At 45.4% G+C, this 20,944-nt stretch overlaps 1 protein-coding gene across 1 annotated transcript in view; it reads left to right on the top strand.

Annotated features, from left to right (window-relative positions):
• The window catches only part of LOC126417161 (uncharacterized), a 255,884-nt gene that overhangs the window by 60,900 nt on the left and 174,040 nt on the right, over window positions 1-20,944 (top strand). The window contains exon 3 of the mRNA XM_050085058.1: window positions 11,383-11,518. Coding sequence (XP_049941015.1) covers window positions 11,383-11,518 — 136 coding nt within the window. The remainder of the gene's footprint in view (window positions 1-11,382; window positions 11,519-20,944) is intronic.

The raw sequence follows: 20,944 nt of genomic DNA, 5'->3' as shown, positions 1-20,944 counted from the left end.
CTCCTACTGTCACGCAATGCGCTAGGTCTTTGTGATGAACACGAATGCAGTCTGACAACGTTCGTTCTCCTCGGAACCTCCACACGAGGATATGAGCATCGTGTCCGTCGCAGAACCGGGACTGGTACGACAAGGTGGCGTGGTGCCGCTTTTGTGCACACACCTGTAGTTGGGCACAATCCCGTGCGCGTCTTTCTGCTATCTTGTTAAGGCAGGATGTAACGACAGTCCTCGTGCTCCAGGTGTTATGACCAGACGAAATTACAAGCGTATGACAAACTGGGTTTTTCGATTGCTCTGGGAGATAGCTTAACGCAGCTACCACGTATTACTAAAAGAAAAACGGTGATGTATCAGAATGCTGCTGTAATTGTTAACTGACAGATGTTTTACATTAGCAAGGTGCCTAATTCGGAATTACCGCCATCTTCACGCTATCTGCAACCAAATACGCTTTGGTTAAAGTTGTAACATTATAACTAGTAACAATTTTGTTTTGTTGTACGCTACCACTTACATATTTCATCGTGGCGCTGTCGCTGTCTTGTATTCTTATTACTGCATAGGGCGTTCCCCAATACAGCCAGATTTTTTAAAATATTTAACGTAATCATTTCTATTAATTACTGTTATTAGCAAATGCAAGCTAGGTCTTTTATCGCTTGTATATACTGTTGTGGTTTTGACAGCTACGATTGACAGCAACTCCAGCGATGCTATATGGTTCAGTTTGTTAATTCATTTGTCAACGTATCGTAATTATCTGTGGAGTGGTATTAAAATCTTTATGTTTTTGTAGAGCGTATATACCTGCGTTTTTATTTTATCAAGACTAACACGAATTGAGCACTATTACTTCAGTGCCGTTATCTGCTACATTTTTTATCTACCCACCCCATCCTCCCCATGAATCATGGACCTTGCCGTTGGTGGGGAGGATGCGTGAAGAATTTGATAAAGCACTGAAGACTTAAATCGAAACACGGCCCCGGGAGTAGACAAAATTCCATTAGAGCTACTGATAGCCTTGGGAGAGCCAGCCAAGACAAAACTCCTCCGTTTGGCGAGCAAGATATATGAGACAGGAGAAATACTCTTAGACTTCAAGAAGTATATAATAATCTCATTACAGAGTAAGCAAGTGCTGACAGTTGAGAAAATTACCAAACTATCAGTTATTAATTCACGGCTGCAAAATACTAACACGAATTCTTTACAGGCGAATGGAAAGACTGGTAGAAGCCGACCTTGGGGAATTTCAGTTTTGATTTCGGAGAAATGTAGTAACACGGGATGCAATACTGACCCTACGACTTCTCCTAGAAGATAGGTTAAGGAAAGGCCAACCTACGTTTATAGCATTTGTACTCTTAGAGAAAGCTTGTGACAAAGTTGACTGGAATACTCTCTTTCAAATGGTAAAGGTGGAAGGGGTAAAAAGCAGACAGTGAGAGGCTATTTACAATTTGCACAGAAACCAGATGACAGTTACAAGAGTTGGGGGGGGGGGGGGGGGACGACGAAAAGGAAGCAGTGGTTGGGAAGGGAGTGAGACAGGGTTGTAGCCTCTCCCCGATGTTATTCAATCTGTATATTGAGCAAGCAGTAAAGGAAACAACAGAAAAATTTGGAGTAGGAATTAAAATCCATGGAGAAGAAATAAAAACTTTGAGGTTTGTCAGCGACATTGCAATTCTGTCAGAGACAGCAAAGGGCTTGGAGGAGCAGCTGAACGGAATGGTCAGTGTCTTGAAAGGACGATGTAAGATGAACATCAACCAAAGCAAAAGGAGGCTAATGGAATGTTGTCCAATTAAATCAAGTGACGCTGAGGGAATTAGAATAGGAAAGAAGAGACTTAAAGTAGTAAAGGAGTTTCGCTATTTAGGGAGGAAAAAACTGATGATGGTCGAAGTAGAGAGGATATAAAATGTAGACTGGCAATGGCAAGGAAAGCGTTTCTGGAGAAGAGAAATTTGTCAACATCGAGTGTGAATTTAAGTGTCAGGAAGTCGTTTCTGAAAGTATTTGAATGGAGTGTAGCCATGTATGGAAGTGAAAAATTGACAGTAAAAAGTTTAGATAAGAAGAGAATTGAAGTTTTTGAAATGTGGTGCTACAGAAGAATGGTCATAGATCACGTAACTAATGAGGAGGAACTGAATAGAATTGGGGGGGGAAGAGAAGTTTGTGGTACAATCTGACTAAATGAAGGGATCGGTTGGTAGACACATTCTGAGGCATCAAGGGCTCACCAGTTTAGTATTGGAGGGAACCGTGGGAGGTAAAAATCGTAGAGGAAGACCAAGAGATGAATACAGTAGGCAGATTCAGAGGGATGAAGAGGCTTACACAGGAAAGAGTAGCATGGAGAGCTGCATGAAACCAGTCTTTGGACTGAATACCACAACAACAGCAACAAACAACAACAAAGTTATCCAGAAAATGATGTCATTGCAAAATACACTCCCGGAAATGGAAAAAAGAACACATTGACACCGGTGTGTCAGACCCACCATACTTGCTCCGGACACTGCGAGAGGGCTGTACAAGCAATGATCACACGCACGGCACAGCGGACACACCAGGAACCGCGGTGTTGGCCGTCGAATGACGCTAGCTGCGCAGCATTTGTGCACCGCCGCCGTCAGTGTCAGCCAGTTTGCCGTGGCATACGGAGCTCCATCGCAGTCTTTAACACTGGTAGCATGCCGCGACAGCGTGGACGTGAACCGTATGTGCAGTTGACGGACTTTGAGCGAGGGCGTATAGTGGGCATGCGGGAGGCCGGGTGGACGTACCGCCGAATTGCTCAACACGTGGGGCGTGAGGTCTCCACAGTACATCGATGTTGTCGCCAGTGGTCGGCGGAAGGTGCACGTGCCCGTCGACCTGGGACCGGACCGCAGCGATGCACGGATGCACGCCAAGACCGTAGGATCCTACGCAGTGCTGTAGGGGACCGCACCGCCACTTCCCAGCAAATTAGGGACACTGTTGCTCCTGGGGTATCGGCGAGGACCATTCGCAACCGTCTCCATGAAGCTGGGCTACGGTCCCGCACACCGTTAGGCCGTCTTCCGCTCACGCCCCAACATCGTGCAGCCCGCCTCCAGTGGTGTCGCGACAGGCGTGAATGGAGGGACGAATGGAGACGTGTCGTCTTCAGTGATGAGAGTCGCTTCTGCCTTGGTGCCAATGATGGTCGTATGCGTGTTTGGCGCCGTGCAGGTGAGCGCCACAATCAGGACTGCATACGACCGAGGCACACAGGGCCAACACCCGGCATCATGGTGTGGGGAGCGATCTCCTACACTGGCCGTATACCACTGGTGATCGTCGAGGGGACACTGAATAGTGCACGGTACATCCAAACCGTCATCGAACCCATCGTTCTACCATTCCTAGACCGGCAAGGGAACTTGCTGTTCCAACAGGACAATACACGTCCGCATGTATCCCGTGCCACCCAACGTGCTCTAGAAGGTGTAAGTCAACTACCCTGGCCAGCAAGATCTCCGGATCTGTCCCCCATTGAGCATGTTTGGGACTGGATGAAGCGTCGTCTCACGCGGTCTGCACGTCCAGCACGAACGCTGGTCCAACTGAGGCGCCAGGTGGAAATGGCATGGCAAGCCGTTCCACAGGACTACATCCAGCATCTCTACGATCGTCTCCATGGGAGAATAGCAGCCTGCATTGCTGCGAAAGGTGGATATACACTGTACTAGTGCCGACATTGTGCATGCTCCGTTGCCTGTGTCTATGTGCCTGTGGTTCTGTCAGTGTGATCATGTGATGTATCTGACCCCAGGAATGTGTCAATAAAGTTTCCCCTTCCTGGGACAATGAATTCACGGTGTTCTTATTTCAATTTCCAGGAGTGTATTTACCATGCTGCGGACTCATGAGAAAACAGAATACAAATTAGTAGTCTCTTTATTACATGAATGATACTTTTCAGTTGATGCCACAATTGGCAACTTGCGTGTCAATGACGCGGATTAGACAACACCCAGGCCCCGACGTGGCCGGTAATCGAACCCAGGCCTGCTGGTTGTCAATAGACGTGCTGACCACTCAGCTAAGGAGGTGGACATTTAATGCACTAATTAACACTCTCTTTACTTGAAGTAGAACGTTTTATATTTACAAAAAAGTTCATTTCCACTGGAGACTTGAATAACTCAACTCAATGATGTTGTCTGCTTCAGCTGAGATGTAGCGTTTCCATGCTCGGCTCTAGATTGACCTCTTTGTGAGGATGCTGCTGTGGTCAGAGAGAGACACTTACAAGACTTGTGTCACTTCAGTGTGTTTCATAACGGCTGTAGACGCCGCGGTGCCTGTTCCTTCGGACATGCATATTCGAAGGAACACTGCTTCGTATTTCTGAACAGTGCATACACTGCAGTATCGTATTTATCCGCCGACACCGGGCAAGTGACTTTCAGTTAAAATGTCTCCCCTGTATGGGAATATACATAATGTGTGTACGAGTACAGGTTACTGAACCATGTTTAACGACATACGGAGGTTTGTGTCTGGCCGTGAGTTGTGCTCGGCAAGCGGGAATTCCGGGTTAGAGTCACGGCGAGGAAAAAATTTTAATTGAAGTCATTCCATTATACAGCTGATGGGTGTCCGTATTCGCAATTGCGAATACAATTCGTAACGGCTGCAGTCGCCGCGACGCCTATTCCTTTGGACATGCATGCATGTGCAAATGAACTTCGCATCGTATTTGCGGACAACACAGGCACTGCAATAGCGTATGTTACGCAAGAGACTCGACAGCTGATAGTAGTAGCATTAACGATCGAGATCAAAAAATCACGCCACAGACTATTTCTGCACGGCAGTTGTCGCCATATTCTCCTATAAAACTCGTGTGCTCGCAACTATCCACACGTTGCCTCATTATCTAAACTGTTTTTATGTCATCTCTTCATTTGAGTAATATCAACATCATTGCAGAATATGCAGTTGAGCAAGACTTCCTTTCGACTCACCCTACCAGCCTACTGAAGTCACTCATCTGGTAAATGACGATGAACTTCGCGATCTTATACGGGATCTGACAGGGACAAAGCAAAAGAACAGATGCGAAAGAGTTACGTTTGGTTACGCTGAGTACTACGACGCCACACTTTCAAAAGAGACAAACATTAAGTATTTGCACAGTTGGTTTCAGCGAGTGGCACCTTTTGCTATTACGGAGAATTCAGAGATTACGCGGGATTGAACTCAGCTTTGAAGCGTGTGGAGAATTGCTACTGTCCATCTAGGCAACGCCGAAGACAGAATTATTACTCAACGGCAATAGACCCTAATCAGTGTCAGTTGGAAATTTGGCTCGACTGAAAGCCACTTACTGAAACTATACGCTACTGTGAATACAACCGGAGTAACTATGATTTGAAAACAATCGCTGTTCTCACGGAACCGCTGTTCTATCAGTGACTTCTTTCTTTTTGCGGTAAGTTCCTACGGAATCAAACTGCTGAGGTCATCGGTCCTTGGGCTTACACACTACTTAAACTAACTTACGCTAAGGACAACACACACACACACACCGAAGCCCGAGGGAGGACTCGAACCTCCGACGGTCAGAGCCGCCGAACCGTAGCAAGGCGCCCAAGACCTCGCGGCTACTCTGCGCGGTTATCTGTGAATGGGACGGCAGTGATAGAAAACATTACTAAACAAAGGAAAAACTGATGAAGGGAGTTATAATGTAGCGAGGTAGTAAATGACTTTAAAGACCGACGGTTGAGTGTGACATAGTTGTCATGCCAGCCCTCCGTGTAAATCTGGGGCTCATGACGAATTTCATTAAGGGGCTCCGGAAAGGCTCAAAATCATGAAAAGTTCAATTTCTACTTTTTTGCGTTTTCTGAATCTGCAGACTATTACCTTTTAATAGATATATAATTTATTCAATTCCGAAGACTACAACTATTTTTAAATTTTTTTTGAAATGTGTTCTACATGGGCGTGACCCACTGTGGCGCTGTTAAACTGCTGTCAAATGGTGTTATTATTAACGTCCGTGTTCATCAGGTACATTTTAGTGATGTGAGATAAAGTATGTGTTGTGGCTAACCTGTGATGGTTCAATATATATCGCTGGTGTGATTGTCGATTGTTTCATGTTTATTTACTCTGTCGTTATCTCGAAAATATTCGTAATTGATTCTGTTTCTTGAGTCTCTGTTTTGTTGAAGTATAATAATGAGTAAAAGTAAAGTTATTAGAAATCCTCTGAAGGCTTTTAAGAAAAGGAGAAATGTTGGAAAGCCAAAGGTATGTGTTATTACTGTAAACAATAAAGTGAGTCAACCTAACCTCTCAAGTACACCTGCCCATAGCAGTCAAAGTGGGAAAGAAAATACTTCACAGAAGAAGCTTGGTTCAATGAGTGAAAACTATGAATGTTTTATGGGCGAATCGGATGTGAATGAAATATTTGATATGTCGGTTCTCAAAGGAATTTTTTCAAACTGTGTAAGATGTATTCATTGTAGTGAAGTTGGTCTGGAACTCTCCATAATAAAGCACGTAGGACTTGCTAGTGAAATACAACTGAAATGTGTTAAGTGTTCATACATGACCACCTTTTGGAACAGTGTTGCAGTAACTGCAACTGAAGAAAATGGTAGCAAAATCTACGAACATAACAACGAGCGATGCTTGCTTTAGACAAGGAACGCCTTCGGGCTGCAGACAGGGCTGTAAAGAGTCTAGAAATACAAGCAAGAGTAAACAGGAGGAAGCTGGAGGAGGAGTTTGCAGAGGATGAAGACAATCCATCCTATGGACCTGGAATGCACTAAAAAGTTAATCCAATCTTTGTCGCTCGATTCCCAAAACTTTAATTTTCTCATACTAATTACATGTTTTCTAAGGATCCTCCAAACATATTTGTTTCAAACTTTCAGTAAATGTTACACAGTACCTTCTGCATAATTTAACACAGCCTTTTTCCAAAAAACTGTATATTTTTGAATATATAAATAAAAAATTGCAAAAAAATGTTGTGAATTTTCATTACAATGGAAAAAAATCATCTTTAATAACTGAACTAAAATTTTGTAAAATCCCTGTGTTAAGTTGTAACCCATATTCCAATAAATAATCTGTAAAAAGTTCAACTTCCTACCTCAAATACTTTGTGAGGAAAGATGTAATTTATAAGCGTTATTTTAACATTGCAAGTATAGGGCGTTCCGGAGCCCCTTAAGGCCCTGGAGTCTGGACATACACTTTACGATGCCTATGAAACAAATTTCTTGAGTTCAGTAATCCGAAAGATGATAGGTTCACAAGGGAGATGGTTGTGTGGTGCCGTGATCTACGCGTGGATGCCATTCAATTTACTTGTGTCCAACTTCCTTGGAACTTATAAATCTAGTTACTGTGTAAAAGTTGTTCCGAAGTGCATTATTGGGTGCAGACAACTCAGTTGCAACATGTCCTCCCGAATTCGTCTTCTGATCTCAGGTTCAATCAACAATTGGCAAGGCAAACTTTTTCAACAAGACATCTCAGTTTCAATCGCCACGTCATGGACACATCCGAACACGGTAATTCCTTTCTGCCGTTCTGTCACATGTCCACGTCAAACCACTGAACTGCACTGATTCCTTACAACAACCGACTGGCACATGCACAGCGCTTCACTGCCATAAATTACATCACCAGTGGTGAAATCACATTAGTTCCTGATATCATTTCTACGTTCTTACAGTGCTCCAAAGCTATTGGTGGCCTCTTTCAATGAACAGTGGGCTGACTAAGGTTTGGTACAACTAGCTTATTTCCTATGCATACACAGTGCTCATTACTTCATCAAGTAGTAGTAAATGCTCTAGTGAAGTTATTGCTTTGTGGCGTTTGCTTTGTTACTATATTACACTTATACAAGTGATAAATTTCTCATATCTCAAGAGCTGTAGGTAATAAAAGCAAATGGTTTGCGTACTGTAATCCTCAATGTGTAAGTTGCTCTAGAAACTGCACAAAAATATGCCTGAGAACGGCCTTGCCCCAGTGGTAACACCGGTTCCCGTTATATCACCGAAATTAAGTGCTTTCGGGTTGGGCTACCAGTTGGATGGGTGACCATCCGGTCTGCCGAGCGCTGTTGGCAAGCGGGGTGCACTCAGCCGTCGTGAGGCAAACTGAGGAGCTACTTGACTGAGAAGTAGCGCCTCCGCTGTCGTAAACTGACATACGGCCGGGAGAGCGGTGCGCTGACCTCATGCTTCTCCATATCAACATCCAGTGACACCTGTGGGCTGAGGATGACACGGCAGCTGGTCGGTACCGTTGGGCGCTCATGGCCTGTTCGGGAGGAGTTAGGTTTTTTCCTTTCCTTTTTTTAGTAACATACATTATCTGATAAAAACTATCCGGCACACATGTGTAATACAGAACAGATCACTAGACATTATGATCCGCCATTATACAAGGAGGCTGGGAGTACTGCGTTGTCAATCGAGTAGGAATAACTACAGAACATGTCGGTCATGAGAGCTGTGACTTGAACATGGACTAGTCACTGCATCCCACCCGAGTAACAAATCCAGCAGGGATACGCTATAACTCTGTCATTCGATCGATTGTGAAGTGAATCGTAAAGAAACAAATGAAGTTAATGAAGATCGGGCAGATCTCATCTACCGATGGACAATGATCGTAAAAAAAATCGCATGAAATCAGTGGTAGGAATAACCCGTGAGCTCTGAAGTGTCACCAACAATACAGCTGCCCCAATGACTGTCTGTAGTGAGTTAAAAAGAGTGGGGTAGAACAGTCGAGAAGGTCCTCCTACGCCAAGTATTTTTGTAGTCAATGCTAAGCGACGCTTGGGATGCTTGGGACGCTGGCTTGAAACGAGGGATTTGTAGCGATGAATCACGCTATGCCCTGCAGTAACCCGGTAGGACGGTTTGGGTTATGTGGATGTGTGGATAACTCTAGCTGCCATTATGTATAGCGCCAACAGCGAAGTACTCTGGGCGTGGCGTTTTAATATGAGGGTCATTTTCGTAGTTAGGGTGGGTTCCCCTTATTATGCTTAAGGGAGGTAGGACGTCAAACGGGAAATTTGGAGCGGGCGAGGCATCACAGGACATTTTAATTTCCACTCTCTCTACTTTTACAAATAAATTCATAAAATTCTCTCAACATGACCAGGAAGGATTCAGGATTCACACTCATAACAGTAGAATTTAAATAATATAACAAAATATTTTTTACATGTGAAATTTCATCTTTTTCACTAATTTTTGGCTGTATTTGTTGCTATAGGTACACTTTTCTGCATAAGTGACATTCAAAAAAATGTTCAAACGTGTGTGACATCTTATGGGACTTAACTGCTAAGGTCATCAGTCCCTAAGCTTACACACTACTTAACCTAAATTATCCTAAGGACAAACACACACACCCATGCCCAAGGGAGGATTCGAACCTCCGCCGGGACCAGCTGCACAGTCCGTGACTGCAGCGCCTTACCACACTCAGCTAATCCCACGCGGCTAGAGAGATTCTTCGATGAGTTTTGCACAACATAAAAACCGTGCTTACAGGTGTATGAAGTTGTAGAATTTTTCAAATCCATTCAAATCTGTGGTAAAAATTTAGATCATTAACTGTAAAATTTGAGTTTTTTTCTAAACATGAAGTTTAAAATTTAAGAGCTCATTCATTTTTTCACAAATTAAATAAATTCTAGAGTGTCATACACCTATGAGTAAGGTTTGTATGCTGTGCGAAGAAAAGTGTACCTATAACAACAAATGCAGCCAACAGCAAGTGAAAAAAAGATGAAATTTCACATGTAAAAAAAAAATGTTGTAGTTTTGAACTTCCACAGCTATGAGTATGCATCTCGAATAGTTCCTGGTCTTTCTGACAAAGTTTTTTGAATTTATTTATGAAAAGTATAGACAGTGGCACTTAAAATGTCCTGTGGTGCTTCTCCTACTTGAAGTCGGCCAGTTTGACGTCCTACCCCCTTAAGAAAGCGCTAAATGAGGAATGATATGAACAGATTACAGCATTGCGTACTGTGTATAGTACAGGAACTCTTCGGAGACAGTGATCTGAATACATTACAGCATTGTGTACTGTGTACAGTACAGGAACTCTTCGGAGACAGTGATCTGAACACATTACAGCATTGCGTACTGTGTACAGTACAGGAACTCTTCGGAGACAGTGATCTGAACACATTACAGTATTGTGTACTGTGTATAGTACAGGAACTCTTCGGAGACAATGATCTGAACACATTACAGCATTGCGTACTGTGTACAGTACAGGAACTCTTCGGAGACAGTGATCTTATCAGCCTGACAAAACATAAAGCAACATCTGTGAGGCAATGGTTTGTGAATAATAGCATACCTGAAATGGAAGTCCTGTCGAGAGTTTCCATTGGAACATAATGGATCACCTTTGGAATGGAAATGGAAATGAACTGAAATCTGTGCGACGGCCGGGACTCGAACCCAGATCTCTTTGCTTATCAGGGAGAAATGCTGATCAGAGCACAACCACTTATTTTCCCCATAAATTGTCACTATTGCCGGAGCTCTCCGCCATTGGAAAGCTTATAGATCATATAATTAAATTTTCGCCGAGACATTTAAGTCTTTTCTTTACCTACGATAGTGATGGAAGCTGAAGAAGTGAATTAAAATTTGTGCGACTGCCGGGATTTGAACCCACGTGTTCTTGCTTACTAGGCAGAAATGCTGACCATTACATCTTTGCAGCACTATGGTCAGTATTCCTGCAGGACCTAGCCAGCTGAAGATATGGATTGAAGTGTGTGTTGGGGAGGGCATTCGACTTGGGTTGTTCGTGCAGTGACCTTGACCATAGTGCAGCAGTGATGTAATATTGAGCATTTTCTGTCTAGTAAGAATGAAAGACCAGGTTTCGAGTCCTGGCCGTGACACAAATTTTAATTCATTTCTTCGGCTTCCATCATTTTTGTAGGTATATGTTTTGCGGAAATTTTAATTATTAGATATATAGGATCACCTTTGGTATGAGTCAGAATGTCGACCTCGCTCCAGACCACAGCGAGCAACATCACTATCTTCATTAACTTTGGCTCTTAAGGAAGAAAGGGCTACCATTTCTGCACAGACATTCAGACATCTCATTGACAGTATCCCCAGCAGAACTCAAGCAGTTGTAAAGGCGAATAGTGGTCACCCCGATGTTAACGCCCATAAGACGTGTGTCAGTGCTTTTTATCAGATTACAATTCTTCAATGTCTAGAGTTATATATTTGTGTAAACTGTGTTAAATTTTTTGCCTGCGGCAGCGTTTACCGTAATTGGCGTGGTTGACGTGTGCAGAGGTCGCGGTCCAACGCCAGCCAGGTGACTCTGCACAACGTGGACCTGGAGGCGTCCGGCCGCTACCGCTGCGAGGTGTCCGGGGAGGCGCCGGCCTTCAGGACTGTCTCGGAGCATGGCGACATGCTCGTTGTTGGTGAGTCTGCCGCACGCGCCAAGACATTCGCCAAGCACTCACTTCTCGCTTCTAGTGCCAGTCGAGACTAATTCTGCTACGAAGGATGTAGTTGTTGCTGGTATACACAACAGGCCTGCTGGTACTCATACCAACTTCGTACAGGAACAATGTTATTCTGTCAAGGTGCATTTACACTACGCGAAACAGTTCATTATTGGTATTGAAATAAGTGGTTGTTGAAATAAGTGGTTAATGTAATGTTAAAACAACAGCTGATTCCTCAAACTGGGGGGTATCAAGTACGGGTTCCCACAGGGTTCGGTCTTAGGTCCTTTACTGTTCTTGATATACATTAATGTCTTACCATTCCACATTGATGAAGATGCACAGTTAGTTCTTTTTGCTGATGATACAAGTATAGTAATAACATCCAAAAACCAAGAACTAAGTGATGTAATTGTAAATCATGTTTCTCACCAAATTATTAAGTGGTTCTCAGCAAACAGACTCTCTTTAAATTTTGATAAAACCCAGTATATACGGTTCCGTACAGTAAATGGCACAACTCCAGTAATAAATATAGACTCTGAACAGAAGTCTGTAGCTAAGGTAGAATTTTCCAAATTTTTAGGTGTCTCCATTGATGAGAGGTTAAACTGGAAGCAACACATTGATGGTCTGCTGAAACGTCTGAGTTCAGCTACGTATGCTATTAGGGTTATTGCAAATTTTGGTGATAAGAATCTCACTAAATTAGCTTACCATGCCTACTTTCATTCACTGCTTTCGTATGGCATCATATTCTGGGGTAATTCATCGTTGAGTAGAAAAGTAATCATTGCTCAAAAACGTGTAATCAGAATAATTGCTGGAGCCCACCCACGGTCATCCAACAGACATATATTTAAGGATCTAAGGATCCTCACAGTAACCTCACAGTATATATATATTCACTTATGAAATTTGTTGTTAATAATCCAACCCAGTTCAAAAGTAATAGCATTGTGCATAGCTATAACACCAGGAGAAAGGATGATCTTCACTATGCAGGGTTAAATCTGACTTTGGCACAGAAAGGGGTAAATTATGCTGCCACAAAAGTCTTTGGTCACCTACGAAACAGCATCAAAAGCCTAACAGATAGCCAACTAACATTTAAAAATAAATTAAAAGAATTTCTAGATGACAACTCCTTCTACACATTGGCTGAATTTTTAGATATAAATTAAGTGAATAAAACAACAACTTAAACATTAGTGTCATTCAATATCTTGTGTAATGTAATATCTTGTACAGACATCTTTTATTAACTTGACACGTTCCACATCATTACGAAGTGTCGTATTCATGATCTATGGAACAAGTGTTAATCTAATCTAATTGGTCGCAGCAGCGAAACGTGTTGCGAGAGGATGTATCGCAAGGAGACAGACTTCTATTCTATAAGGGAAGCGCGTCAAATAGACATTCTTGGTTGCGAGGAAGTAAAGCAAGAGGGCAGAGTCCGTCCCAAATAGAAGGATCCGTATAAAACTGTTCTTTTTCATGATATTCCAAAGAAAACTCCCATCTCTACCAGGCCAAAAGGGAGGATACATTCGACGTAATGAACGAGATCCTTCAGTAATCAGTTGTACAATCTCAGAAGCGAACCTAGTGTATCTCCTACCAGCTGGAACCGTTTTGAAATTGTAGTACTGAGCCGTTCCTCAATAATTTTTTCCTCGTTAGTTGTTCTGAAGACATAATTTCTTTAAAACCTGAGAACTCACATCAAGTTGCGTTTCTTTGTAAAATTAAGCAATATCATTAACCTGGAAGGTATTATATTCTCTGTCTGTATGGCTTCCTATCCATTTTTTTTTTCTTTTTTCGAACTGGTCTATGATGCAAGACATTTAAAATCCTCCCCTGCAGGTCTGGAAGTAAGAATAGGCCCGAGGTATCCCTGCATGCCGTAAGAGGCGACTAAAAGGACCCTCACACGTTTCGGCCCTTATGTGATGGTCCCCTGTAAGGTTTGACCTCCATTTTTCAAAATTTTCCTGAAGAGCGAGCCAACTGGGGAAGGGCACCTTACACGGTGGACCGTGCCCAGCATGTGCTGAGACCCCTTGCATCCTTCATCGATGTGGATCTGCACTTCTGCTCATTCTCCAACTGTTGGGCGAGGTCACCTTCCTGGGTGCGTATTTTTCCATCAACTTTGCAGTATCGTTTTCTTCGCTGACGTTGATATGGACTTGTTTACTTGGTTGCACCTGATGTCCGGCATGGTAGCCAGTCCGTTGTGGTGGAGCCGCCATGTACCCTGTTGGTTGTAGCCCCCTGACGACACACAGATCGCTCTGTTGATGCCTGCGCCGTTAACTCCCCACATATGCCAAGGAGTAGATGCTCATCCCCCTGGGCCATCGGGACTCCTGGCAATGGCTATCCTGCCAGGTGGCTATTGCTGCAGCTAGGTGACGCCCATGGAGAGGGGCCCTGGTCAGAGTGGGTGGCATCAGGATGGATGGCACGCGATGAAGCGTAGTACATCATCTTGCTGGTGGTCTACCACCAGCAGTCTGTAAACAGTCGATATCTACTTTCAAATAGGAAGCACGACCCCAAATCGTTCTCTTCCTTGGCCACTCCATGGGAGGAACGTCAGGCTGAGGATGGCATCGAAGCTTTTTCTCCCAAGTACCTGGTATGTGCGAAAGTTGGTGGGGAATCTTTCATGTCCATGAAGAATCGGTATTTATGTGGAGCATGTAGAGGACAAGTATGGGGAGGTGGAGGGCTTGTCCAAAATGTGGTCAGGGTCAGTCTTGATAGAAACAGCATCCTCTGTCTAGTCACAGGCATTACTCACTTGTGACAAGCTGGTGGATGTTTATGTTACCATAATGCATCATAAGAGCTTAAATATGGTCCAGGGTATTACATTCCACAGGGACCTTCTTTTGCAGTCTGACAACGAGATGCGCGCCACCTTTGACGTGGAGTTCATTTCGAACGGCGCATCCATCTGAGGGATAATCAGGTTGCCACTGCTACCTTCATCTTGGCTTTCCAGGGTGACACATTACCCGAGAAGGTCAAGGTGATGGTCTACCACTGTGATGTGAAGTCATATATGCCCCCCCCCCCCCCCCACATGCGGTGCTTTAAGTACTGGAAGTTCGGCCATATGTCTTCCTACTGTACTTCCAGTGTCACCTGTCGGGATTTAGGACGTCCTTCACATCCCAATACTCCATGTTCCCCGCCTCCCATCTGTGTCAACTGCAGATACTACCATTCGCCTTGTCGCCAGACTGCAGGATTCTCCAGAAAGAAAGGACAATAATGGAAGACAAGACCCTGGACTGACTGACCTACACTGAGGCTAAGAGAAAATATGAGAGTCTACATCCTGTGCATATGACGTCAACCTAAACTGCCGCTATGACAGCGGTTATCTTCTGCTCTGCTGCATACAGATGTCTCTCAGAGCTGCCAGACTAACAGCTGCCCCCTTGATGATGGTGGGGGGGGGGGGCGCACTTCCCTCCCTGTTGCTCCTGCACCATCTACTTTGGGAGCAACACCTTCCAACCGTAGGGGACACCAGTCCCCACTTCTCAGCTGGAGAAGCATACCTCTTCTTCGGCTCCTCCCACTAGGAAGGGGCCCTTCGATCACTCCCTTCCCAGGTTCCTACCAGTGGTAAAGGTGACCCCCACCTGTGGCTGAAGCAACCACTGTAGCTGGTCGTAGGGCTTCATGGTCCTCCTCAGTCCCTGAGACAATCAGTGAAGCCCTCCCAGCTGAAAAAACCTAAGGAGCAGCGAGATAAACTGAAAAAGGAAAAGATCACCAAGAATCAAGGCACTGTGGTGGCAGCCACACCATGGCTACCTACAAGCTCTGCATCTGATGATGACGTGGCGATTCTGGCGTCCGCTGAGGACCTAGATCTCGCTGGGTTCTCAGACACAATGAATGTTGATTGCACAGATACTCGTCCTGTGGCAGCAGGTGACCCTGAGGCGTAGACTGCCTCATTAAGTGTTTATGCCTTCCCAGTCTCACGACCACGTTATCCTCCAGTAGAATTGTGGCGGCTTTTTTCCATCATCTGGCTAAGCTACAGCAACTGTTAAGCTTTACACCTGCTTTCTGCATTGCCCTCCAGGAAATCTGGTTACCGGCAATGCGGACTCCTGCCCTTCATGGCTACAGCGGACATCACATAGCGAATATAATAGAGGGTTAGGTGGAGTTTGCGTCTATGTCTGAACTCGGTATGTACTGATCCTGTGCCCCTTCAAATTCCTCTTGAAGCTGTTGCTGTCACAATACAGGCGACACGGGAAATAACTGTCTACAATGTGCATCTCCCTCCAGATGGTGCAGTACCCCTGAATGTGTAGGCTGCACTGATTGATCTACTCCCTAAACCTTTCCTACTTTTGGTATATTTTAACGCCCATAACTCCTTGTGGGGTAGCACTGTGCTTACTGGCGGAGGTAGAGATGTCGAAAATTTACTGTCCCACCTCGACCTCTGCCCCTTACATACAGGTGCCCCCACACATTTCAGTGTGGCACAAGGCACATATTCGGCCATTGATCTCCCGGTCTGCAGTCCTCGCCTTCTCCCGTCTATCCACTGGAGAGCTCGACCTGTGTGGTAGTGACCATGTCCCCATCTTCCAGTCACTACCCCAGCGTCATGCCCATGGACGCCTATCCACATGGGCTTTAAACAAGGGAGACTGGGTAGCCTTCACCTCTGCTGTCACGGTTGAATCTCTCCCACATGGTGCCATCGATGTTGTGGTTGAGCAGGTTACTACAACGATTGTTTCTGCGGCGGAAAACGCGATCCCTCGTTCTTTATGGTGCCCCTAGAGAAAGATAGTCGCTTTGTGGTCGCCAAAAGTCGCTCAGGCAATTAAAGAGCGTCGGCGAACTCTACAGCAACATAAGCAGCACCCTGCTCTAGGGCACCAAATGGCCTTTAAGCGGTTCCGTTCGCCAGCTTATAAAACGACGGAAACAAGAGTGTTGGCAGAGGTACGTGTCAACCATATGGTGCCATACGTCACCTTCCCAAGTCTGAACGAACGTCAGACCTCTTTTTGGATACCAGACCCCAAAAGGTATCCCTGGCTTTAACATGCATGGCGTATTATGCAAACGCGACTGCCGAGCACTTTTCTGAGCACTATGTTCGAGCTTCTGCGTCGGAGAATTACCCCCCAGCCTTTCGCACCCTCAAACGACACATGGAAAGGAAAGTCCTTCCGTTCACTAAACGCCACAGTGAACCCTATAACGCCCCATTTACAGAGTGGAAGCTCCTCAGCGCCCTTGCACATTGCTCTGACACAGCTCCTGGGCCGGATCGTATCCACAGTCAGATGATTAAACATCATTCGTCTGACTACAAGCGACATCTTCTCGTCATCTTCAACCAGATCTGGTGCGATGGCGTCTTTCCATCGCAATGGTGGCAGAGCACCATCATTTCGGTGCTCAAACTCGGTAACAACCCGATTTATGTGGATACGTATCGGCCCTTCAGCCTCACAAACGTTCTTTGCAAGCTGCCAGCATTTGGGGTGGGTCCTGGAGTCACGTGGCCTGCTGGCTCCATGTCATGGCGACTTCCGCCATGGTCGCTCTACCACTGATAATCTTGTGTCCCTCGAGTATGCCATCCGAACAGCCTTTTCCTGACTCCAACACCTGTTGCCGTCTTTTTTTACTAACGTAAAGCATGCGACACGACCTGGCAACATCATATCCTTGCCACATTTTATGAGTGGGGCCTCCAGGGCCCGCTACCGACTTTTATCCAAAACTTCCTGTCACTCCGTACCTTCTGTGTTCAAGATGGTGCCTTTCATAGTTCCCCCCGTGTTCAGGAGAATGGCGTTCCGCATGTCTCCGTGTTGACTGTGTCTCTATTTTTATTGGCTATTATCGGTCTAGCAGCAGCTGTAGGGCCGTCGATCTCACCTTATCTGTATGCGAATGACTTCTGCGTTTCGTATTGCTCCTCCAGTACTGGTGTTGCTGAGCGGCGCCTACAGGAAGCCATTCACAAGGCGCAGTCATGGGCTCTAACCCACGGCTTCTAGTTTTCAGCTGCGAAGTCGTGTGTCACGCACTTCTGTCGGCATCGTACCGTTCATCCGGCACCAGAAATTTACATAACGAAGAACCACTCACTTTAGTGGACACATATCTATTCTTAGGACTAGTTTTCGACGCCTGATTGACTTGGTTACCTCACCTTCGTCAGCTTAAGCGGAAGTCCTGGCAGCACCTCAATGCCCTCCGCCGCCTGAGCAACACCAACTGGCATGCAGGTTGCTCTACGCTGCTGCAGCTCTGCAGAGCCCTTGTTCAATCCCGCCTTGATTATGGGAGTCTGGTTTACGGTTCGGCGGCGCCCTCAGCGTTGCGTTTACTCGACCCAGTGCACCACTGCGGCGTTCGCCTAGAGACGGGTGCTTGTAGAACGAGTCCGATGCCCACTGTCCTGGTGGAGGCTGGAGTCCCTCCATTGCAGATCCTACGTGCAAAACTGCTCGCCAGTTATGTTGCACACATATGTAGTTCAACTGTGGATCCGAAATACCGTCTCCTTTTCCCACCCACGGCGGTTCACTTCCAGCATCGGCGTGCCAGGTCAGGGCTCACGACTGCGGTTCGCGTCCTCTCCCGTTTCTCTGAACTGGAGTCCTTACCTTTACCATCTCTCCTCGAGGTCCATTCACGTACACCTCCATGGTACAAACCTAGGCCAAAACTTCGCCTAGACCTTAAACGTGGCCCTAAGGACTCCGTTGACCCTGCGGCTCTTCTCTGTAACTTCCTCTCGAATCTCGACATGTACCGGCGCCATGAAGTGGTTTTCACCGACGGCTCGGTGGCTGATGGTAACGTTGGCTTTGCGTATTTTCATGGAGGACATATTGAACAGCACTCCTTGCCAGATGGCTCCAGTATTTTCACTGCAGAACTGGCGGCATAACTCTTGACAATGTTGACTGGAATACTCTCTTTCAAATTCTGAAGGTGGCAGGTATAAAATACAGGGAGCGAAAGGCTATTTACAATTTGTACAGAAATCAGATGGCAGTTATAAGAGTCGAGGGGCATGAAAGGGAAGCAGTGGTTGGGAAAGGAGTGAGACAGGGTTGTAACCTCTCACCGATGTTATTCAATCTGTATATTGAGCAAGCAGTAAAGGAAACAAAAGAAAAATTCGGAGTAGGTATTAAAATCCATGGAGAAGAAGTAAAAACTTTGAGGTTCGCCGATGACATTGTAATTCTGTCAGAGACAGCAAAGGACTTGGAAGAGCAGTTGAACGGAATGGACAGTGTCTTGAAAGGAGGATATAAGATGAACATCAACAAAAGTAAAACGAGGATAATGGAATGTAGTCAAATTAAATCGGGCGATGCTGAGGGAATTAGATTAGGAAATGACACACTTAAAGTAGTAAAGGAGTTTTGCTATTTAGGGAGTAAAATAACTGATGATGGTCGAAGTAGAGAGGATATAAAATGTAGACTGGCAATGGCAAGGAAATCGTTTCTGAAGAAGAGAAATTTGTTAACATCGAGTATAGATTTAAGTATCAGGAAGTCGTTTCTGAAAGTATTTGTATGGAGTGTAGCCATGTATGGAAGTGAAACATGGACGATAAGTAGTTTGGACAAGAAGAGAATAGAAGGTTTCGAAATGTGGTGCTACAGAAGAATGCTGAAGATAAGGTGGTAGATCACGTAACTAATGAGGAGGTATTGAACAGGATTGGGGAGAAGAGAAGTTTGTGGCACAACTTGACTAGAAGAAGGGATCGGTTGGTAGGACATGTTTTGAGGCATCAAGGGATCACAAATTTAGCATTGGAGGGCAGCATGGAGGGTAAAAATCGTAGAGGGAGACCAAGAGATGAATACACTAAGCAGATTCAGAAGGATGTAGGTTGCAGTGGGTACTGGGAGATGAAGAATCTTGCACAGGATAGTGTAGCATGGAGAGCTGCATCAAACCAGTCTCAGGACTGAAGACCACAACAACAACAACTGGCGGCCGTACCTCGTGCTCTTGAGCACGTCCGCTCATCCCCTGTCGAGTCATTTCTCTTGTGTACTGACTCCTTGAGCAGCCTACAAGCTATCGACCAGTGATACCCTCGCCATCCTTGAGTAGCGACCATCCGGTAGTCCCGGTGCCCTGGAACGGTCCGGTCGTTCCTTGGTGGTTGTGTGGACGCCAGGCCATGTCGGAATCCCAGAAAATGAACTTGCCGACAGGCTGGCGAAACAGGCTACACTGAAACCGCTTCTTGAGGTCGGCATCCCCTTAACTGACCTGCGATCATTATTACGCTGCAAGGTTTTTCAGCTTTGGGAGACGGAATTGCATAATCTCAGTACGCACAACAAACTACGTGCCATTAAGGAGACTACGAATGTGTGGAAGTCCTCCATTCGGGCCTCCCGCAGGGATTCAGTGGTTCTCTGCCGGCTCCTCATTGGCCACGCTTGGTCGACCCACGGCTAACTCCTTTGCCGTGAAGACCCGCCTCAGTGGCGATGCGGCGCCCTGTTGACAGTGGCCCATATTCTGGTACAATGTCCTACTTTGACCGCCCTGCGACGAAATCTTAGGCTAGCGGACTCGTTGCCGCTAATTTCATCTGACAACGCCTCATCGGCTGATGTAGTTTTACGTTTTATTTGTGAGCGTGGATTTTATCATTTAATTTAAATTTTAACACATGTCCTTTGTTTCTGCGTGTCCTCCATCCTAGAGCTTTCAGGGTGGAGGTTTTAATGTGTTGCAGAGTGGCTGACTGGCTTCTTTTTATTCTTATGGTCAGCCAGCCGTGGTAGTCTGCTTTCTTATTTTAATCTCTTCTCTCTGTTTCTTGCGTCTCTGTGGTTTTATTGTCCCCTTCTGTCCATTTAAGTGTTTGTTGCCCTTCCGTCGTTCTTGTGATTTTTCCTTTCGTTTTGTGTCGTGAGTTGCGTTTGTTTTCTTCTCACCCTTGTGGCATTGTTTTACTCGGAACGAGGGACCGATGACCTAGCAGTTTGGTCCCTTCCCCAGTTTGGTCTCTTCTATGCCTCAACTAACCAACCATTAAAAATCTTTCCCAGTAAATACGGGTTTCTTCCTCCATCAGTAATGACATCGTTCCATTCTGTCATTCATTTCCTCTTTCGAATACAGCACCGTCACGAGGGCGAAAGTGGAAACAGCAGTTTGAGGTACAACAGAACGCTCCGACATGATTTTCTCGCCAAAACTGACGGCTCACCCTCCCGCATCTACTCTATTCGAATAAAATTTCACAGACGTCTCACAAAGAAGCCATCACGCAGTTCCTTCAAGAAGCAAGTATTGTGCAGTATAAACTTAAAAACTGAATTCAGTGTCGCC

Source organism: Schistocerca serialis, chromosome 8, assembly GCF_023864345.2.
Source record: "Schistocerca serialis cubense isolate TAMUIC-IGC-003099 chromosome 8, iqSchSeri2.2, whole genome shotgun sequence".
Lineage (NCBI taxonomy): Eukaryota > Metazoa > Arthropoda > Insecta > Orthoptera > Acrididae > Schistocerca > Schistocerca serialis.
Note: the sequence above shows the minus strand (reverse complement) of the source record. Positions and strands in the feature narration are given on the sequence as shown.